Source organism: Coffea eugenioides, chromosome 11 (assembly GCF_003713205.1).
Source record: "Coffea eugenioides isolate CCC68of chromosome 11, Ceug_1.0, whole genome shotgun sequence".
Lineage (NCBI taxonomy): Eukaryota > Viridiplantae > Streptophyta > Magnoliopsida > Gentianales > Rubiaceae > Coffea > Coffea eugenioides.
Window position 1 is genome coordinate 11867246 of NC_040045.1, and position 20651 is coordinate 11887896.

A 20651-nucleotide genomic window follows, 5' to 3' on the forward strand; every position below is an offset into this window, starting at 1 on the left:
TGGCACCAGAATCAATTACCCATTTGGAGAACGAGGACACAAGGCATGTGTTTGGTTTACTTGACTCAGCGATGGCGGTTACAGGAGTAGATGAAGGCTTTAATGATTCTTGGTACTGAGAAAATTTAGCAAATTCATCTGCAGAGATCGTAACAGACTTTTCATGGTTAATCGCATCATTGGTAGAAGCAATATGTACGGATTGAGTTCTTTGGTTCCAGTACTGCAATCTATTGCAATCATGCTTCATATGACCTGACTTATGACAATAGTGACACACAACCACTTCTGCATTCTGTCCCTGCGTGTCAATTCCTTTACCACCACCTTTGTATTGCTATTTTTCAAATTCAAAATTGTTAGTTTGACTAACAAGAGTACTACTGGACTAAACAGATTGGGAATTCTCTGTGCGAAGTACCCTACTAAACACATCTTGCAAGGATGAGATCTCAGGACTCGAAAGAATATGAGATTTAGCAGCTTCAAATTCAGATGAAAGACCAGCCAAAAAACTCATAATCGTCATCTATTCCCGTTGAGTTTGCTGAACTTTATCAAAACTAAATGGTAATAACAAATTAAGCTCCTCATAAGTTTTCTTAAAATCCATAAAATAAGTCATGATAGACTTATCTTGTTTCTCTGCACGATAAAAGGCTTAATACACCTCATATATGCGAGAAATATTCCCTTTATCAGAATGCAAAAATTCTAAATACTCTATTAACTCCTTAACAAATTCACAGTGATTAATTAAGCCAATTACCTCACTGTTAATAGAATTCTGTATTTGCAGGAACAATCTAGCATCTTCCCTTAACCAAGTATGTCTTGAACATCTTTTGGAGGATCATCAGTCAGATGATTGTCTTTATCAATACTTCGCAGATAAAGACGAACCGTTTTGCTCCAATTAAGATAGTTAAAATTATTGAGTTTGTGGTCCATGATCTTAAACATCACAAGAACTACATCAGACGTAACGACAGATTTCGTTTCTGCAATGGGTTCAGAATTAACAGAAAAAAAGGACAGATCTGATCTCTTCAAAACAAGAGTGAAGAATAGAACACAGATGTGTGCTATATAGAACCAGATGAAATGAATGATGACTAATGAATTTTCTGGCAGCGGACAGAGACCCCAACCTTGATGGTAGGGCTCTGTTACCATGAAAACGTAATTTTGGATAGAATATATTTCTCTCCTTTACTGAGAGAAAATGTTACATTTGTATACACGAACTAACACCTCTATGTTAGGAAAGTTAACTGTCAATCAACTAGAGTCCTATAATTAAACTATCCCTATAATTAAGCTATTCCTATAATTAAGCTATCCCCATAATCAAGTTATTCATAATAAATTCCTATATTAATTCTATAATAGTCCTTGAAATTTTTTTTTTACCTTCTATTGCCTCAGATGACTCTGGAGTTTGTTGCTTGTCTATGGCATATACCCGTGCTGGCACTCTTGGTCTGTTTCCTCTTTCATTAACTTGTTTAGGGCTAGTTCTATCGACTTGTTGAGCATTATTATCTCGTTGCTGCTTTCTCGAGCAATGGCTAATTTGATGGTTGGTATTTCCACAAATCAAGCACTTTCACTCCTTTACCCAGCATTCATCCTCAGTGTGATTTGTCTTCCCATAGTATCCACAAGTCAAGCGAGGAGTCACTTTTTGGCCTTCTCGAGGAATTCCCTCTTGTTGCCCTTTTCCTACTTGACTTCCTCTTGTCGAACGTTCTTCTAGTGTTCCTAGTATCTATGGTGGGTAAGGTGAATGGTTCACTCTTTTTACTTTAGGAGGCATTACATTTTCTTTAAATTCCTCATGTGTACTACTAGGTGCACTCTTTTTACGTGTTTGGAAAGTTTTTACCTGTGCCTTTGCATTCTCAATCTTTTCAATTTTCTCAAGAGCTTCCGTAAAGGTATTAACTTGAACCGCGGCTAAAACTTCTTGGAACTCTAAATTTAATCGTTGTATAAAGCGTCTCACTCTCCTTCACTCCGTAACTACCAATTTAAGAGCAAATTTGGATAGTTTAGTGAATTGTGTTTCACACTTGGCCACACTCAGGGTTCCCTAATGTAACCTAATAAAATCGTCCTTTCTCTTCTATTGGACCAAACGTAGGAGATATTTCTCATTAAACTCCCTTATAAAGTTTACCCAAATCTATGCAGTCTGTTCTCTCTCCCACTTTACCCTAATAACATTCCACCATGCCCAGATTGGTCCTTCGAATTGAAATACCGAAAAATTTGCTTGTCTTTCCCCGTGTAGTTCAAAACTGCAAAGATATTAATCATCATCTCCAACCAATGCTCAGTTGTCTCCGGATCAGACCCTCCAAGTAATTTCGGTAGAGAAAACTTTTGAAAATGCTCTAGGGCCCTATCTTCTCTTATTTCAGGGTTCCTAGACTGATTCACTGGAGTTTGACATTATTGTTCTACCAATCGCGCTAAGATATTGGTCATTTGTTGTATCACTGTCGCCACTTGTTCCCCTACTTTGACCTTCGGTCCACGATCTTACTCGGCCGCTGCTTCTCTTTCATTCCTTAGTTCCTGCGATTGCCTAGTCCCACGTCCACGACTACATCTTCCCTCCATACCCTTCTCTCTCTTTTCTTTATCAAAATAGGCTATATAGTACATAAACAAAATAAATCGACTAAAATAGCAAGATAAAGACATTTTCAAATCACAAAACCGAAGATAAGGAAACATGTTTAATATATTTATAACACACCAAGTTCATACATCAAGTCACAAAGATACTATACATATCAATCTGATCAAAACAAAGTGCATAAGACAAAAGCAAGTACCATACATATTCGCATTGGCAATACAGTGGCAAAACAAGAAAAAACAACATGTCGTCCCAACCACCTAACTCCTACAACCTCAAGGTCTTACGTTTCCAACTTAGGCTATCATTGAACCAGCTGATTTCACTTCTCCCTCAAGCACAGGTTGCTCTCTCTCAGACTCAAATGCATTCCCTTGACCCTCCTCAACTACATTCACTTGTACTACTTCAGCCACAAGCATTCCACACTCGGTTAAAATATTCTCTGTTTGGTCTCTCGAATTAGTCAAAGTACATAGCTCTTCAAATGCATGTACAAATTCAAGTACATTATTAGTAATACCAATCCAAAATATTGATCTACTTTTTTTGATTCCAAAGCAATTCATATAAGCATGACCTAAATGCATCAGTGGCCCTTCATCATTGAATTCTCGTATCTCGCATATCGGATTCTATCATCACTTAGCAACTAAGAAAGTTACCCTATTGGACATTAAACTGCAGGAATTGCTCAAGCACTACACTTAATCAAAACTCAAAGAAGTACAACCAGGTATGTGCACTGAATTATAAGGGTCCTATATCTCGCTAATAATTTCAATATATCCAAAGTCCAGACGATTTGTAACCCCTACGTTCTAACCTCCTCCATCTAGACTTACCTCAATTTCACTCGTGATATCGACTCATCATAAAGGTATCGACTCTTTGGTACTCGAGTACAAAAATTCAAAAATAAAATAATTCATCACTCGATTTGGCCAGTCCAAAGAGGAAATCAACCGCATTTAAAATTCCTACCCAACATACACATCTAATTTTCCTCATTAACAGAGATTCATTTCACACTTATAGGTCAATTCCTACAGTCCGAGGACCCTCTCCCAGCATGACTTTAACAAGAGTTCTGATACCGCCTATGATAATCCTACCTCCCCCTAGGGCTAATCCAAGAGTTAGGCAGGCAGGTTTGGCGGACTGCTTGCCTAACTCTCGCTAGGACTCACTCACCTATATTTTTGAAATAGTCTTTCATGCCTCTAGATTAACATAAAAAGTTCCATTCATTCAAGAATTCCAACTTAATTTACAACCCAAAAGTGAATTATAGGATTTCATGACCAAAGATTCCAAATACATTTCATCTACAAAAGTACAAGTATATAAAGATTATACATACTATTTTACGCTTACTTGCTCCGGCCTCCACTCCTGTAAAGAAAACAAAACTAAAGGAATTAGTTAAAAGTACAGTGAGATTCCCAAACAAGCAGTCAAGTAGGCAAAGCGCGGAATATTACATTTAATACTTCTCACATTTCGCACAATAATAAGCAGTCATTCAAGAAACAAACATTCATTCATTAGACGAATACATGCTTACTTGGAGTCATTCATTCAGTCATTCAGTTGCCGTCTATTTCCCTTATTCCTCCGACATTTGAAAACATTTAAAAGTCAAAATTTCTTTAGTGTTCATTTCATTCATTCATTCAGTCATTCATTTCAATCATTGCATTGCATTCACTGGCCAGTTCTCCACCTAATTTCATGGTCATACTCGAGTACACCAAACACTGTCCCAGGGTCACCAACCACCCGACCGAGTCCGCTTCTGACTCGAGTCGACTGGCAACGAAGGGGAAGGGCTCAGTTCAGCTAAAGACTTATATTCATGTACAATTAACATTCAATCATTTGATCATTGAAAATTCATATTCACTTAGGTTGAGTGTGATAAAGTACACACTTACCCATTGAAATCTATTTAACAATCATTGAAAAGTGTTTAACATTCAAGCAAACATTCGCAACACTCCACATAGTCATTGGAAGCACAACATGCAACGAACACTCAACAATCAATCGCAATCATTCACTTTAACTCTGGTTCATCCTCTTGAACACTCTTGAGTCCTGTGGTCATATATTATATTAAAAGACTAGCAATACAAAACAAAATACATGAAAAAATTGAGGTTTCAAAACTTCATTTAGAAAATGCATCAATTTACAAGTTTTATGCCCATCTAATCTATAAAAAATATAACATTTTCTTGTTCAAATCAAGGGAAAAATCTCATGTGCATACTAAATCAATGTTTCAAGAGTCATTTGGAGCACACAAACATTGATTATAGTCAACCGTTTGAAGAAATTAGGTCAAGACTTTCAAAATGCAAAGTTGGAAATTATCCGACTAGAAAATGATTTAAAAAAACTCATTTCCTTCATTTAAACATCTTGTCTTGGATCAAAACTAGCACACATGCAAAGAAATGAATTGTAACAAGTATTTTGAATAAAATCATATGCAAGTGGAAAACAAAAATACCCTAAATTTGCACCTCAACGCTCGCTTGTTATTATCAAGGAAGATCATGTAAATAGAACTTATATAAATAAACCTCATGGCTTAGTAACCCTATGCAAGATACATGCACGCACTTTTTGTTTTTGGAAGGAAAACGAGTAGAATATTTTAAGTTTGAAACTTGACATACGCAACTAAACATCATGTTTAAAATGGTCATCACTTTCACCATGCAAAATGTATGGATTTTGACAAAATTTCAGCTCATATACCACCACCAAAGTGAACTCAAGCATCCCTAAGTAAACTAAGTCCAAATCATCAAAAAATCACCTTTCCACTTTCACTTTCACTTACTTATACTACAAGAAAATAAATGGACAGCATTTCTCCTTTTTTTTCTTCCATTTTTCTCCAATTTCAAAGTTAACTTTCATAGCCAAACAGCCCCAAACAAGTCCACAAGTGATAAGACACAAGAGGTTATTATTCTAAGCCACAAAACCAACTAAAGTAGGTATGTACCAAGCATATCTTCAACATATATCAAAGCTGGAAATTTAAACCCTTAGCTAGAATTTAACATCAAGAGCTAAAAATCCTTCAAGTAAAGCCAAAAATACATGTACAAGCTAGAAAATCCTCATAGCAGCCCAAAATTTCATAGCAAGTTGGAAAATAATAATTCAAGGTTAGAAATTTCGAATGAAAGCTGGAAATTAGCCACTAAAGCTGGAAAATCGTACATAGAAGCTAGAAAACCTCATCTCAAAACTAAAAAAATTCATCCAACCTCATATCCAAGGTAAACCATTCATATCAAGGCTATCCAACACATTCCAAAATTGAAAATTGCAACCTAGTAAGCAAAACTATGAAATCTTCCATGAAATCTTCCATAAAATCCATCACAATCAAGTCATATATTGCATAAATTTCAAGATAAGAAGGAAAGGAGATATTTCTTAGTGATATACCTCAAACTCCAAGAGAAATAGCAAGACAAGAGTTGTTCCTTGGTAGCCCTTTTTAGTGAAAAAGGGAATGCCTGTATCTTGATCTACTCCTCAGTTACATCTGGAGGTTTCATACTTGTGCAGACAATATGGAGCTCCTGCAGGTGCTTGTGAGGTTCCTCATTGGCAAACCATGAAAATTAGGTAAAAGATGAATTAGACCAAATTTTAACTCGAAAGTTGTATTTTCAGCTAAAGCAGGAAAAGTAATTTGGGGTAGACAACTCCTTCAAAGTCAGATTATTAGCCACGGCGACGTTTTCTTGATCAGATTCACTCGAGGTGGCACTAAAAGAATTTGCCAATTCGGCTTCTGAATTGAGCTTTGAAGATGCAGCTATTGACTGCTTCTTTTTGTGTTTTCTAGTTTCCTTTCTTACTCTACGCATAGTTTTCTCTACTTCAGGATAAAAAATTAATTCACGTGTGCAAAAAATGGGGCATAAAATAGAAAATTTACCAGAAAATAAAAATAAAATGAATTAAAAAAGAAACAAATTAACTAACGCTGGTCCCCGGCAACGGTGCGTCGAAAATTGATAGGTGTTGAGTTTGTACAATAATAAATATCTACTCAAATAAAATATAAATTTTGTATATAATAGTGAGTAAGGTCGAATTCATAGGGACTGGAGATAATTTGGTTTTTCTAGAGTACAGAGTGAGGAGAATTTTTATAAAATTGGGAATAGTTAAATAACTCAGATAAAGTAAATAAATAAAAACTAAATGAAAATTTATTAAAATTAAAGTAATAACAGACAAACTCTAGCCAAGAAATAATTTCGGAGATGGTTCACTCAATTGGTCATTGATGCAATAATAATTTCATTTATTTACTAATAAACAAGTTATAACTACCAAACACGTGATGAGAATCAACTTCTCCTTATTGTATTTGTGATCAAGGTACGACCATTAATCACTATCCTAATTAAGAAAAAAATCCTAAATACGACCTTAGAGTTCAATTTTTCTTCGGAGATGGTTCACTCAATTGGTCATTGATGCAATAATAATTTCATTTATTTACTAATAAACAAGTTATAACTACCAAACACGTGATGAGAATCAACTTCTCCTTATTGTATTTGTGATCAAGGTACGACCATTAATCACTATCCTAATTAAGAAAAAAAATCCTAAATACGACCTTAGAGTTCAATTTTTCAATTTCCTTAAGAATTAGAGAAGTCATGTTCTAACCAAATAACACGTTACGAGAGTTATTTTACATTAGTCCATATGTCCCCCTGACATAAATCAAATCATGTTAGTTACCACTAATTTAAAATAATTAAATAATTATGGATTTAACTGCTCTAACTGGTTTTAGGTTATTAGATTGAATTAAATATCGGGCGCCCTTGATATTCAAATAAAATAATAACCATAAGAAATTAAATCAGAGAACATATGAATACCAGTAAACTAAAAGAAATAAATCTAATTAATTCGATCTCATAATTTTAGATTAACGGAATCCTCCGTTGTTTCGTGACTAAAATGACACTTTCAGTTCATCTCCAAGGAAAAAGCCACGTCCAAAATAATCGGATCAATTGCCGAGACCATTCTCTATAAAAAATAAAATAAAATTATCAAAGGAAAAAGAAGAGCAAGACGTTTATGTTGTTTCTAGCTAAGAAGTAAAGGAAAACGTACTACTGGTCTCTCGGCTAGAGAAAAAAATAATAGAAGAAACGACAAATGCTTCTCTGTTTTCCTTCCTACTACTAGTCAACTACTACTACTTAGCGAAATCAAATACTAATCAAATTGAAACAAATCAAATCTTATCCGAAAAATGAAACATCTTTTTTTTTATAATAAAATAGAATAACAAATAAAAGATGGAGGAGAGTTTCTCCATATACAAGAATCTGAAAGATTAACAGCATACTTAGCAAGGTTATGAGTAGGAACATTAAACGACCTAGAAATCCATGAAACTTCCCAACACATGAAATCTTGACATAAGACAATGGTATCATCAATCAACAAGCCACATGATGAATCGTCAGATTCCAAACGGTCTAGCATTTTGATGACTTTTTGTGAATCTCCTTCCAAAACAATCTTATTGAAACCCAAAGATTGTAGTAATTGAGTAGCATGTTTGGCCGCATATGATTCAACCATTTCTAGTTCCAAATATCCCAGGAATTTTCTTGGAGAGGCCAGCAATAAAACTTCCTTTATCATCTCGGATAATAACACCAACCCCTGATGATTTATCATCCATAAACACAGCTCCATCAAAGTTTGCCATAACAAAACCTGCATTGGGTCGTATCCAATGACCTATTGATAACCTTGATTGAAGAGAGATAGGCGTATTGCACTTATCTTTGGAATTTGCTTCATGGAATTGATTCAGGAATGCTATGGACAGGGAGATCAAGTTAAGAAGATCTCTGTAGGGCCCATCAAAGATTGCTCCATTCCGATTATTCCATAAATTCCAAAGAATAACACCCACCAATTCCATCTCTTTGCTTGATAGTCGCAAAAGCTGGTTGGGAAGCCAGGATGTTATATGATCAGCCAATTGCAATTGACCCTTCTGGCTTAAGAAACTAAGCGCCCATGATTGCACATCTACACGACAAGTTAAGAAGGTATGATCAATATCATCAACTGGAGTGAGACATAAAGGGCAAGAGGTATCTAAATGGAGCCCTTTAGTATTGAGTTTTGTGCTGGTTGGCAGTTTATCTTTACATGCCCTCCATAAGAAAATTTTAATTTTCTCAGGAAGATTCAAGTGCCAAAACCGAGACCAAACATTTTGCTTTAGAGTACCACTACTTGATGGCAAATTCTCCTAATTAGAAGATCGCTGCTTGATCAAGTGATACGCACTCTTCACAGTAAAATATCCATTCTTTAAAAAGTGCCAGATTAGCTTATCCCTATTATGAGTGTCTCCAATTGGAATGCTTTGAATTAATTCAATCTTCTCAGGCCAAAAAATTTCTTGCAATAAGTCAACTCGCCAAGTCTTTCGCTTGTAATCTATTAGGCAATCAACTGTGGAATTCTCCGGCAAAGTAGTAGACCGCGACACGATTTTAAAAATAAATGGCCGTGGAAGCCACCTATCTTTCCAGATTTTGATAGACTGGCCAGAACCAACTTGCCATCTGCTTCTTGCTTCTATATACTTCTTGACCTCACATAGTTCGCGCCAAGACCAGGAAGGCCGTGATCCTTCTTGAGTTTGGAAGAAATCAGTATTGGGAAAATATTTAGATTTATATACGCGATGAAGAAGACTAGATGGTTGTGTGACGCCCCCACTTCTCCCTAAGGCGAACCAAAGGGTATCCGCGGAACGCCTGCCCAACTCTCGCCAGGATTCAAGCAATTTCTGTTCAAGCTTATAGCGGTGCTAGATGTCAACAACTAGATAATATAAATACAAATAGTGCGGAAGCGTTCAAGCTTAACAATATTTCACAATTACTCAATCCTTACATCGGTTTTTCCATAATACAGCCCAAAATATACAATAGCCAAAAGTCTAGTCAAAAGTATTGGAATCCTATTACCAGAGTACACAAAAGGAAATCTCCTCCTAATCTCCTTCCAAGCCCAAGTCCTGTTAAGAAAAACAAATCTACAGGGTGAGCAAAATGCTCGTGAGGCCAAGAACACACATGCAAGCACGTAGTCCAGATAACAATCCCAAATAACAGTTTAAGAGATAATTACAAGTAATTAATAAAGCCAGTGAAAGTAAACAGAAACAATTCAAGGATATAGTAGCTCTCAGGAGCTAAGTTCCACTTGCTGTGTCGATGACATTCGTATACCTCCCCGCGGTGACACTCCGTCAACCGGATCGGTATTTCCAATCTATAGAACTCCACTAACTTCCCATCCGTCCACCGTACACCGCTCCGGGCCCGCACGACATTTATAAGGCGATACTCCACGAGTATGCCAAGCAAAATCTCTCAATAGATCAAGCTTATCATGTGAATCTCTTGGCTCACCGAGGTTCCCGACCAAGCGCATGCCGGTTTGAGTTCCAAGGTCGGCCTATGAGTTTGGGCGTCCCCCATGTACATGTAAATGTCGAGGAGATTCACTCCAACGACGTATGCACTCATAGCATACCAGGTCATGTATACAAGTATTTGACAGGTCCAAGCATGTAATTCAGGGTATGTAAGTCTAGCAAACCAGGCCAAGCATGAATCAATTATTTCAAATGAGTACGAGTGCGATAAAGTACACACTCGACTCCATTTTATCAAAACCAGGTAGATTAAGAAAGACAAGCATGTATCAAGTTCATAGGAATTCAAGTAAACATGCACTTGACACTCACCAAGTAGTAAGTAGTTTCAACCGAAATTTAAGCGTTCACCGTGGGATCCTCTTGAGGGTCCTCGTGCGCGCCTGAGCAAATAATAGTGAAGTATCACTCATATATCCCAATTATCAAGGAAGATTGTACACTAGTTCAATCTAAGGAAATTTCATGAAAACAAACCTCAATTACTCGTAAATCGGGGTTTAAATGGAGTTTCTTAAAGTACACGGGTAATCGAGTTTTCATTTTGGAAAATCAAGTATAAAACGTTCAAAAAATATTGAAGGAATAAAGAGTACTTGAAAACTCCCCTCCCTTGAAATTTGGAAAAAATTCAGGTTTGATACGATACTTTGAGGTTTGATACGATACTTTGAAAAATCGTATCTCCCATTTTACATGTCAGAAATTGGAAAACTTGGTGCCGTTGGAAACCTCTTTGAAAGTACTAAAAGTTCTTAGAATACACTTTTCTAATATTCCAAATGGAAAACATTCAAAAATGAGCTCAAACTTGCTATTTTGGTTCATAAGGCAGATTTAAGTTGGTTTTTGACCAATTTTGAAAATTCGGCAAAATTCACTTGATTGGAACTAGCCTTTGAAATTTGAAACTCTATTTGTGTTGTAATCCAAGTTTACAGAAAAACAAGCGGAATAAGAAATGGAGTTGCGAGCACTAAGATATGGTAGCTCAAAGTTACCCAAATTTCCTTGTTAAACAAGGGTTTTCCAATATCAAGTCTTGAACTTTGGTAATTTAGTCGAGCAGCGAAATAGATTTGGATTGGTACAAAATTTGGCAGTATAATACTCCTATATAAAGGGTATCCCTCTATCAAATTTCATGGAAAAATACCTTCGGGAAGGTAGTCAACCAAACAACCAAAATTTCGAAAATCCTAAGGCAGAACTGCCTTGAGCTTTTTGGTTTTCCATTCCAAACATTTGGTCAAGGAAAATCCCTCAAACATGGTTCATTTGTGTAGGAAAAACCTGAGGAACACTCATCGTATATTTGGTAAGTGTTTTAACTCCAAGAAATTCAATTGGCAAGTCCACACCAAGTCTAGCATCAATTTTGCCCAAAATTTAGGGTTTTCAAGAACAGAGCAGGTTTCGTATTTTGATCACAAAACACTCAATTCAACTTGGAATTAAGCATGGTTGGTGGCGTTGGAAAATAAATTCATAAAACTATAATTTCACAGAATAAATCATTTTAAAATTCAGGACCCAACTAGCTCAAATTCGAGCCTTAATTTGCAGCCTCTGTACTTCGTTCCAGGAAAACAGAGAAACAGGACAGTCATCTTAAAACGGTTGGTACGGGCTACTCGGGTAGAACTAGGGTTTGAATTTTATACCATTGAAAATCTGGGAATGTCTACTTTCAAATGCCATTGACAGAACTTGATTTTGACATCGGAGCACAGAGTTATGGACGAAACAAATAGACTGTCTGAGCATTACGGGAAAAATTTTCCAGGTTTACTAGCTTTGCAAGATTAATCCATTTGACCAACAAAACCTCAATATTTTTCGATGAAACTTTATACACCATCTATAAAACATATAAACATCATATACAACCATCAAACCCTCAGAATTTGGCAAAAACGTGCACAATCAAAGCAGGGGCAGAATTGAAAATTTTTCAGCCATGCATTCCTTGAGGTTTATACTAGCTATGCACCATTAATCTACCAATTTGAGCACTAAACAAACATTAAATCCATCATCAATCATCACATCAGCCATCAACCCAAGAGTGGAAGTTCATAGAGCCCACCTTCAAAATTTTCCAACAATAACAAGCCACCCACATGAATAACTAGGCTCAAAAGTGTAAATCAACTTCCATAGGCTAAGAATTTGAGAGTTGATCATTACTTACTCGTATTAGCGAACAAGACAGAATTTTTGGCCCCTCCTAGCTTCAAAATGAACCGTGAAAAGCTCCCCCTTTTTAGCTAGATACAATCTCCAAGTATTAGGCTAAGTGTGGTTCAATTTTGGTTTGATTTGGTGCAAGAATTTGGTGTAGAAAGTGATGGAGCAAGTTTGGTTCCTTTCCTTCCCTTGGCCGACTGTTCTTAGGAGAAAAAGAAGGAGTTACACGGCACTTTAGATGATGAATTGAAGGGTTTTGATCTAGTGTGATGCACCCATGCGAAGCTTAAGAATGTGTGGCCCAAAATGCTCCAAAAGTCAACTCTCCTTGCACGCGCGCGTTTTGTGCTCGATTCCTCTTGCATTTGTTTCGCTAGTGCACTAAACCTCTAATGCACTTGTATTTATATTAATATTATTCACTCTTAATTGTCCCAAAATAAGGGTCTAAAGTCCCTCAATTAAATCACGCGTGTGGAACGCGTATTTCCGATTCAAGCGCGATAGAGTGAAACCTCCAAGAAATTCTTATAATGATCGTACTAATAACTATTACTTGAATACTTAAGCATAGAAATACCTATTTTAGGACCATTATACAAGTCTCCAATTTTCCCAACTTATGGTATCTCCAAATCAGATAAAATCCCCAATCGCGTAATCACTATTTTCACTTAACGAGCTTTCAAAAATTAAATTTTGACACAAGTCACTTTAAAAATATAACGAAACTATAGACCCATGTAATTAGGTCTAAAGAGGTTAGAAAATAATATTCGGAATAAATGGGCAATTAAATATTCAAATAAACTCGAAATAGGAATTTAAAATAATAAATTTTGCGAGTCCTCACAGGAGTCTAGTATAATTCCTCGATTAACCTTTCTTAATCTACTATTGATTGACGGGATTTTTTTTTATCAATGCAAGTTTAATTCCGATTTTACACCCGTTGGACTGCAAGTATACAGGTCGCAATTGTAGTACAAGATGTGTATCGGGTCGATCCCACGAGGAGCAATTAAAACAATTATTAGATACTAATTTACTCTATTATTTAGACTTACAATTAATTTGAGCAGAAACTTCAGATTTTAATTCAACTACAAAAATTCTTAAATAGATAAATGCAATTTCACAATAGGAGTAGAATTCACTAAATATTAAGATCTAGGGACGTAGATTCCACTTATGACTCAAAAGATCTAAAATGAATTAATTCAACACTTGTTACTGCTCTTGTTTAACCAAGGATTCATTTCCAGAAATACCAAATTCACATTCTCATGATAATAATGGGTTAAAACAGATTAGTTTTTCCTAATCTCTTGGTAAATACTAAATCTGTTCTTATTTACACATGAAATGCAGATTTCATCCACTTGAATGTATTTCTATTCTCATGAATATACAACTCAAGTTCTACTTGTGTCATTCCATTATTTTTACCATTTCTCAATGAGTAAAAACAACTATAAACCTGCCATTGGTGATCAAGCAACAACAAGTAATCCAACATACACAAGTAGATAAGTTAATACAAGACATAACAAGCATAAATCACAATCACTTCATATCATTTGGCCATAAGCTTCATCTACTCCCTAGATAAAGGAAATTAGCTACTCATGAATGATGAAACACTCATAACTTCATTAATGTAAATCATCAGGAATTACAAATACAAACAGAGTAAAGAAAGTCTTAGCCAAGATATGGTAAAGCCTTCCAAAAATCTCCTTTGTCTTGAACTAAGATGATTACAAGATGAAACCTCAATTGCCCCTTGCAAGTACCTAGCTAGAGAGACTATGTTTTTCTGTAAGAAGCTAAGCTACGAATGGCTCTCAGACCTCTCTCAATGTCTTAGCATAAAAACTACTCAAAGGCTCTATTTTTCCAAGTCAAATTCTAACCTTTGATTCCCAAATCTGCACTTTGTTAGCATAGTCAAAAACCAATATTTTTGACTTGAAAATAAGCCACTTTTCTTGCCCTTTTGTCTTCTGAAGCATGTGCACCGAATTCCCTTGCATCTTATAGCTGGAAAGTGGTATGAACACAAGAGAATTGGCTGAGTCAAATTGCAGAATTTCGGCTATAAAACGCGCCTACACAAAACGCGGTTACAAGTCACGTTTTGTGTACTCGCGTATTCACTTTGGCCTTATTTCATCTGCGATTTTCTCTATCATAAAGGCCGAACTAGCTTTTGTGCAAAACACAAAAGTTGTAGCCCTTTGAGTTAGCTTTCCAATGCTTCAAGAATCATCCAAATCGGAGCTTTGTAGCCTGAGATATGATCGAAATACTGTCACCTGTTCAAACCTCTGTTTTAACTTCCGACCACAGGGTGAAGCTTCTGTATTCCAGCGTTTTGTCCATGAATATGGCAGAAATGGATTTCGATGTCTTCATACGAATTGTAGGTCTCTTTCTTAGCTTTAAAATGGTATAAAGATCACCTCAATCCGATAAGTGTAGCTCCAGATATGGTCAAAATACTGAAGAGTGTCAAAACTGACTTGTATTGCATTTCTTCACTTGAACGTTTTTCACTTCATTCTTCTTGTTGCCACTTAAATTCATCACCCAATCTCTATTTTTACCTCATTTGACATCCTTTGGTGATTGAATCATCATTCCTGCATAAAAATGAAGTTTTTGCCATTAAAATCAATAGAAATGCAATATTATCCACTTTTACCAAAATATATAATTTTACCAAAAACCTCTTTATTTTAATTATAAAACTAAATAATCAACTCAAAATTAACTAATAAAATGCACTTAAAAATACGTAAAATAAACTCTTATCAAATACCCCCACACTTGAATCATTGCTTGTCCTCAAGCAATATAAAATTCCAACCATCAATGATCCAAAAATTGAAAATAAACATATGTAGTATTTCAACTCCATTTCCTTGAATCAAGGTAAATAACCCTTATGTGATCTTTCCATTAAGTTCAAGTACTCATAATATCAAGCAAAGAAGAGCCAAGTATACCATAATTTTACCAATCCAACTCAACTTCTTATTTTTATCCAATTTCGTAAGCAAGCAACTCCTATAGTCAATAAAGATGCTAACTAATCTCATGATCAACTTCTTATTTTTCTTAAAGAGGGATTTAATTTACTTTTTATTTATTTTTTTATTTATTTATTTATTTATATATTTTAAGGGTTAAATATTACTTAAGTTGTGAAAAATGCCTTTTGACGCGAAGATCAACATTTTTAGATGCAGATCCCCGGTTACTCAACATTTCACATACTCAAGTTGCTTTGCATACTCTTAATTCAAGTACCTTTTTATGCAAATGTCGACATTTGTAGATGCCAACCCCCGGTTACTCAGTACGAGAATCATTGGAGTAGAATAACCATTTTTTTTTCTTGTTTTTTTTTTTAATATATATATATAATAAAATTCCCTCTAAGAGTAATCATGAGAAGAGTATGACACTTATTAACCATATTAATTTTTTATCTTATAAAATTAGATAAAAAGAAGAATTTTCATCAAATATACAAAATGTAGGCATAATTTTCTCCACTTTACTAGATATACTTTCCTATAGATGAAAAAATTATAATCACATAAAAATCATTTCCAAATTTCATGAGAAAAGAAGTATCAAAACCACATATTTTTATTTCAAAAGGATAAGTGACAAAATTTTATTTATTTATTATAGTTAATAACATATATATGTATAAGGTTTTGGAAAAATTTTGACAGAGTCTCCCCTTAAAAGTGGACTAAATCTCCCTGCCAGCAACCACAAGAAACACCATTTAAGCACAAGAATTATATCAAACACAAGTCTCCCCTTAAAAGTGGACTAAATCTCCCTGCCAGCAACCACAAGAAACACCATTTAAGCACAAGAATTATATCAAACACAACTAAAATCACAAGTACCACACATTTCTTCCCCCACACTTAGAATACACATTGTCCTCAATGTGTAGGGAAAGAAAAGAAAAGAAACAAAAGAAAGGAACAAGTGACTCCCCAAGTGAGATGACTGCAGTCCAGTGAAGCCTTGAATCATGAGTCATCGACCGCTCAACCATCCACAGTCAACGATCTACTAGTTACTGCCACAAGTTCCAATATTCAAAATAAGGAATGTAAGTTAACATTTTTCAAACAAAAGATAAAAAATAACAAGCAAACAAAAGAAAAGCCAGCCAAAGGGCAGCCTCAATCATCCTCTTCATCGTCATCTTCATCATCATCGATGGGAGGTGGGCGTGTGCCTAAATGATCTTCAATTCGGTCCAGGCGAGTATCCATTCTGGCTAAATGATGGTCGATGTCGTCCAAGCGACCGAAAAGCCGCTGCCAGTTGGTCTGTGGCGGAGGAGGAGGTGGTGCTGCAGTAGATGGTCCAGCTCCATCGCGACCATGTCTAGCCTTTTGTCTCCGCTCCTGAACAGGGCGTGGAATGTCTCCCGTGCCAATACCAAGGCGGCGAAGAGTAGTGATAGTCATCTCAGCACGTGGTGGAACATACTCCCGCCGCATGCCTTCCAAGGGAACTTCAAAACGGGGGAAGATTAAAGTCAGTAGACGAGGAAATGAAAGTTTGAAAGAAATTGTCTTACGCCTCGCCGTAGACCTAATGTGGCTGATGATGATGTTCGGCAATGAAATTCGAGCATACGGGGAAGTTCGGTTGTGGAACATGTAATCAAGGAAGTAAATATCGCTCTTGCGAACCTCCGTGTGCCCCGTCTTCTTTGGGATGACATTGTGAGCCATCATGTAAATGATAAGCCGATGACGAGGTTCGAAGACATTCGCCAAAATGGTCTCCTTCCTTGTAGAGCGAAAAGGCTGGTACTCGAGACCAAATCTGGCCATGGCCAATGATGGATCCCACCTCCTATTCGGGGGAACAAACTCCATCTTCAAATCTACTGGACGTCCATCATCCATACACCCCAAAATAGCGGCCAAATCTTGACGTGACAAGACGATTCGTCTTCCACGCACCCAGGACTCAACCATTTCTCCACTGTGGTGCGCCTTTCTCTCAATGTTGGCGTAAAACTCGCGCACCAAATCGGGGTAGTAATGGTTTGGTAAGGTGAGAATCGGAGCCCATCCAAGCTGAGCAAAAGCCTCCGAGATGTTGTACATCATCTCAACTGGTGGACTGACGTGCATCTCAAACAAAAACTCCAAGTTAGCATGCTCCTCATGCCATTCTTGATTCCTTCGATTAGTGAACCTTGCACTGTCAAACACAGATCTTCCCGCTCCACGAGAGCTGCCCTCACCAGGCTGTCGACTAACCGGTGGCGGAGAAGGTGAACTCTCCTCCTCAGACACGTCCATCTCTTCATTAACCTCTCTCTCCTCACTACTAGAGGATGAAAGTACCGCTCTTCTTCCCCTTGGCATAGTACCTAAAAGAAAATGTTGCAATTAACCACATATATTTAGACACAATGCACAATTTGGCAATGAATGTTCTAAAATGATCCAAATAACCTCCAATTTATCCCTTCAAGTGACAACACGTCCAATAACTAATGTATAGGACCACACAAGAAGAGCCATAATTTATGCCCAAAAATTACTCAAAATCACCAATTGAAACAAGATATGCAATAATTATAACCCAATCAGTGAAATTAGCAACAATTATGATTATAACTAATGAGAATTAACAATAATAACATGCCTTTAGCTATAATCATGTTTAAGCAAAAATTAACCAATTAACTCACTAAATCAACCAAATTACTCAATATACACAATGCATATGCCCAAACATCATCAACTAACCATCCTTAACCATAATTAATCATCACTAATGGCTCAGAAACACCCTAACTTCATTTTCCAATTTCGTCTAAATATAGCAATTGTGAATTTTAAAGTACTTGAAAACCAATAAATTGCTACATTTAAACATTTAAACATGCTTAAACAATCATAATAATCATGAATAAAATCAAAAATAGCCATGAACCTCATCAAATTTTCGAAATTAAAAGATGTCAGATAGCTCAGGATAAAAAATATGATCTTCTAAAATCAAAAGATTTGATGAAGAAACTTACCTCAATCACGTAGAAGGATGTTTGGTGATGCTAAAAATGTCAAAAGCCCTATGAAACAACCTCCAATTGACCTCAAATTGAAGAAATTAGAGTTTAAGAACCCTAACCTTCAATCCCTCAAAAACCTGATTTTAGGTGTTTTTCTTGGATTTTAATCGGTTAAAAAGGTTGTATGAAGCTCAAAAGGTGTTGGGGTGATGATTTCTAGCAAGATTATGGAACAAAATGGAAGATTTGTGAGTTGGGTAGAAGGAAAGAGGGAAAAACGCGGCTGGAAAAATTGGAGAAGTGAAGAAATGTTCTGGAAATCGCGTTTTTGAAGCAGAAAAGTGAACCACAAACGCGACTAAAAACGCGCCTTCAACGCGCGTTTTTAAAGCCGCGTTTTCTGCACAAATCTCGCAGAATTGAAAACGCGATTACGTATGAAAACGCGACTTTAAGTCGCGTTTATCTGTGTCGCGTTTCCAGTTTTGCTCAGGCGAGAAAACGCGACTTCCTCCAAAACGCGACTTTAAGTCGCGTTTTAAAGGCGCGTTTTCTGTTCTGCAGGCGCAGAATTGAAAACGCGATTCTGAGAAACGCGACGTTTAGTCGCGTTTTATTGGAAAACGCGTTTTCTGCTTCGATTTTTAGCAGAATTTCAACTTTTGAAAAATTACGAAAGGTACCCCAATGACTTAAAATGCATCATAGATAATTTGTTTGCCAATTTTAACGACTGGAACAAATGTAAAACATTAAAAACATGCATTTTACCCCTTTATAATGAATCAAAAACACCTTTAACGCAAATCGAGTGGTTGAGTTGCTTGATCAAAGTTTGCCCTTTTCACCTCACATGGTCATTCTTGCTTCCATTTGCCAACCCTATAACACAAAAACAAAAAATTAACAAAAACACTTATTTAAGTCTAAAAATCACAAAAAATTAACACAAATAACATAACATTGGGTTGCCTCCCAATTAGCGCTTTTGTTTATAGTCATTGGCTCGACTGAAAGAGTTGAATCACTTTAGAGCATTAGGGAGCGATTTTCTCCCCATGGGTCGAAACTCCCGAGCCAATCCACCATGTGGTGAACCATGCATTGATCTTCATAGTCCAATTTCCTCAAATGCCAAGGAGGAATATTAGACTTGTCATAGAGAGGCTCAACTTCACCTTGGAGTGGATTTTGCTTGTCTTTTCTGAATTGGCTCAACTTTTCACCATTTTCTTCATGGAATGGCGAATTTATTAAGCCAACTTCCATCCTTATCTTCTCCTCCTTTGTTCCTACACCATGAAAGTTAGTACCAAGGACATTTATAAATTTAACTTCTTCGGTCCTTTCTTGGTTAACCTTTTCATCATATGGCATATTAGAAACAAGAGCAGTAGGCTCTATACTCCCTTCTTTATTATCCAAATTGAATTCCAATTCCTCACCATTAACCCGTAATATAAGCTTACCTTTTTCTACATCAATTATAGTTCGTGCAGTGGCTAAAAACAGTCGTCCTAGAATAATTGGCATTCTCACATCTTCTTCAATATCTAAGACAACAAAATCCACAGGTATTATAGATTGTCTTACCTTTATGAGCACATTTTCCAAAATACCCATGGGACGTGTGATTGACCGATCCGCCAATTGCAATGTAATATTGGTAGCTTTTAGCTCTTGAAGTCCCAATCTCCGGGCAACCGATAACGGCATAAGTGACACACTTGCACCTAAATCACATAAAGCATTAGAAAAATGCAATTGACCAATAGTGCAAGGAATAGAAAAACTTCCCGGATCTTTCAATTTAGGAGGGAGTTTATTTTTAATCAATGCACTACACTCTTCCGTTAATGCTATCATCTCATTATCTACAATTTTCCTCTTCTTTGACATGATGTCTTTCAAGAAACGTGCATAAGAGGGAATCTGTGTTATAGCATCAATGAAAGGAATGTTAATGTGCAATTGTTTAAACATTTTGAAGAACTTTTCAAACTCCCGATCCTGTCCATCTTTCTTCAACCTGTGAGGAAAAGGTATCACATTAGAATTTAATTTGGGATGAAGTGCATCAATATCAATGATAACATGATCATTTTGACTTTCTTGCTCCCCTTCAATTGCTTGCTTCTTGTCTTTTTCACCACCTGAATTTTCAAAATCGAATCCATCAACCGTTTTACCTCTTC

At 36.3% G+C, this 20651-nt stretch overlaps 1 protein-coding gene across 1 annotated transcript; it reads right to left on the reverse strand.

The window, feature by feature from the left end:
• Positions 1-8297: 8297 nt before the first annotated feature.
• LOC113751962 lies at positions 8298-9309 on the reverse strand. Its single transcript, XM_027296105.1, has 2 exons — positions 9303-9309; positions 8298-8764 (listed from the first exon to the last, which is right to left on the reverse strand). The coding sequence occupies exons 1-2, from the start codon at positions 9307-9309 to the stop codon at positions 8298-8300; spliced, it is 474 nt and encodes a 157-aa protein (XP_027151906.1).
• Between the last annotated feature and the right edge of the window lie 11342 nt (positions 9310-20651).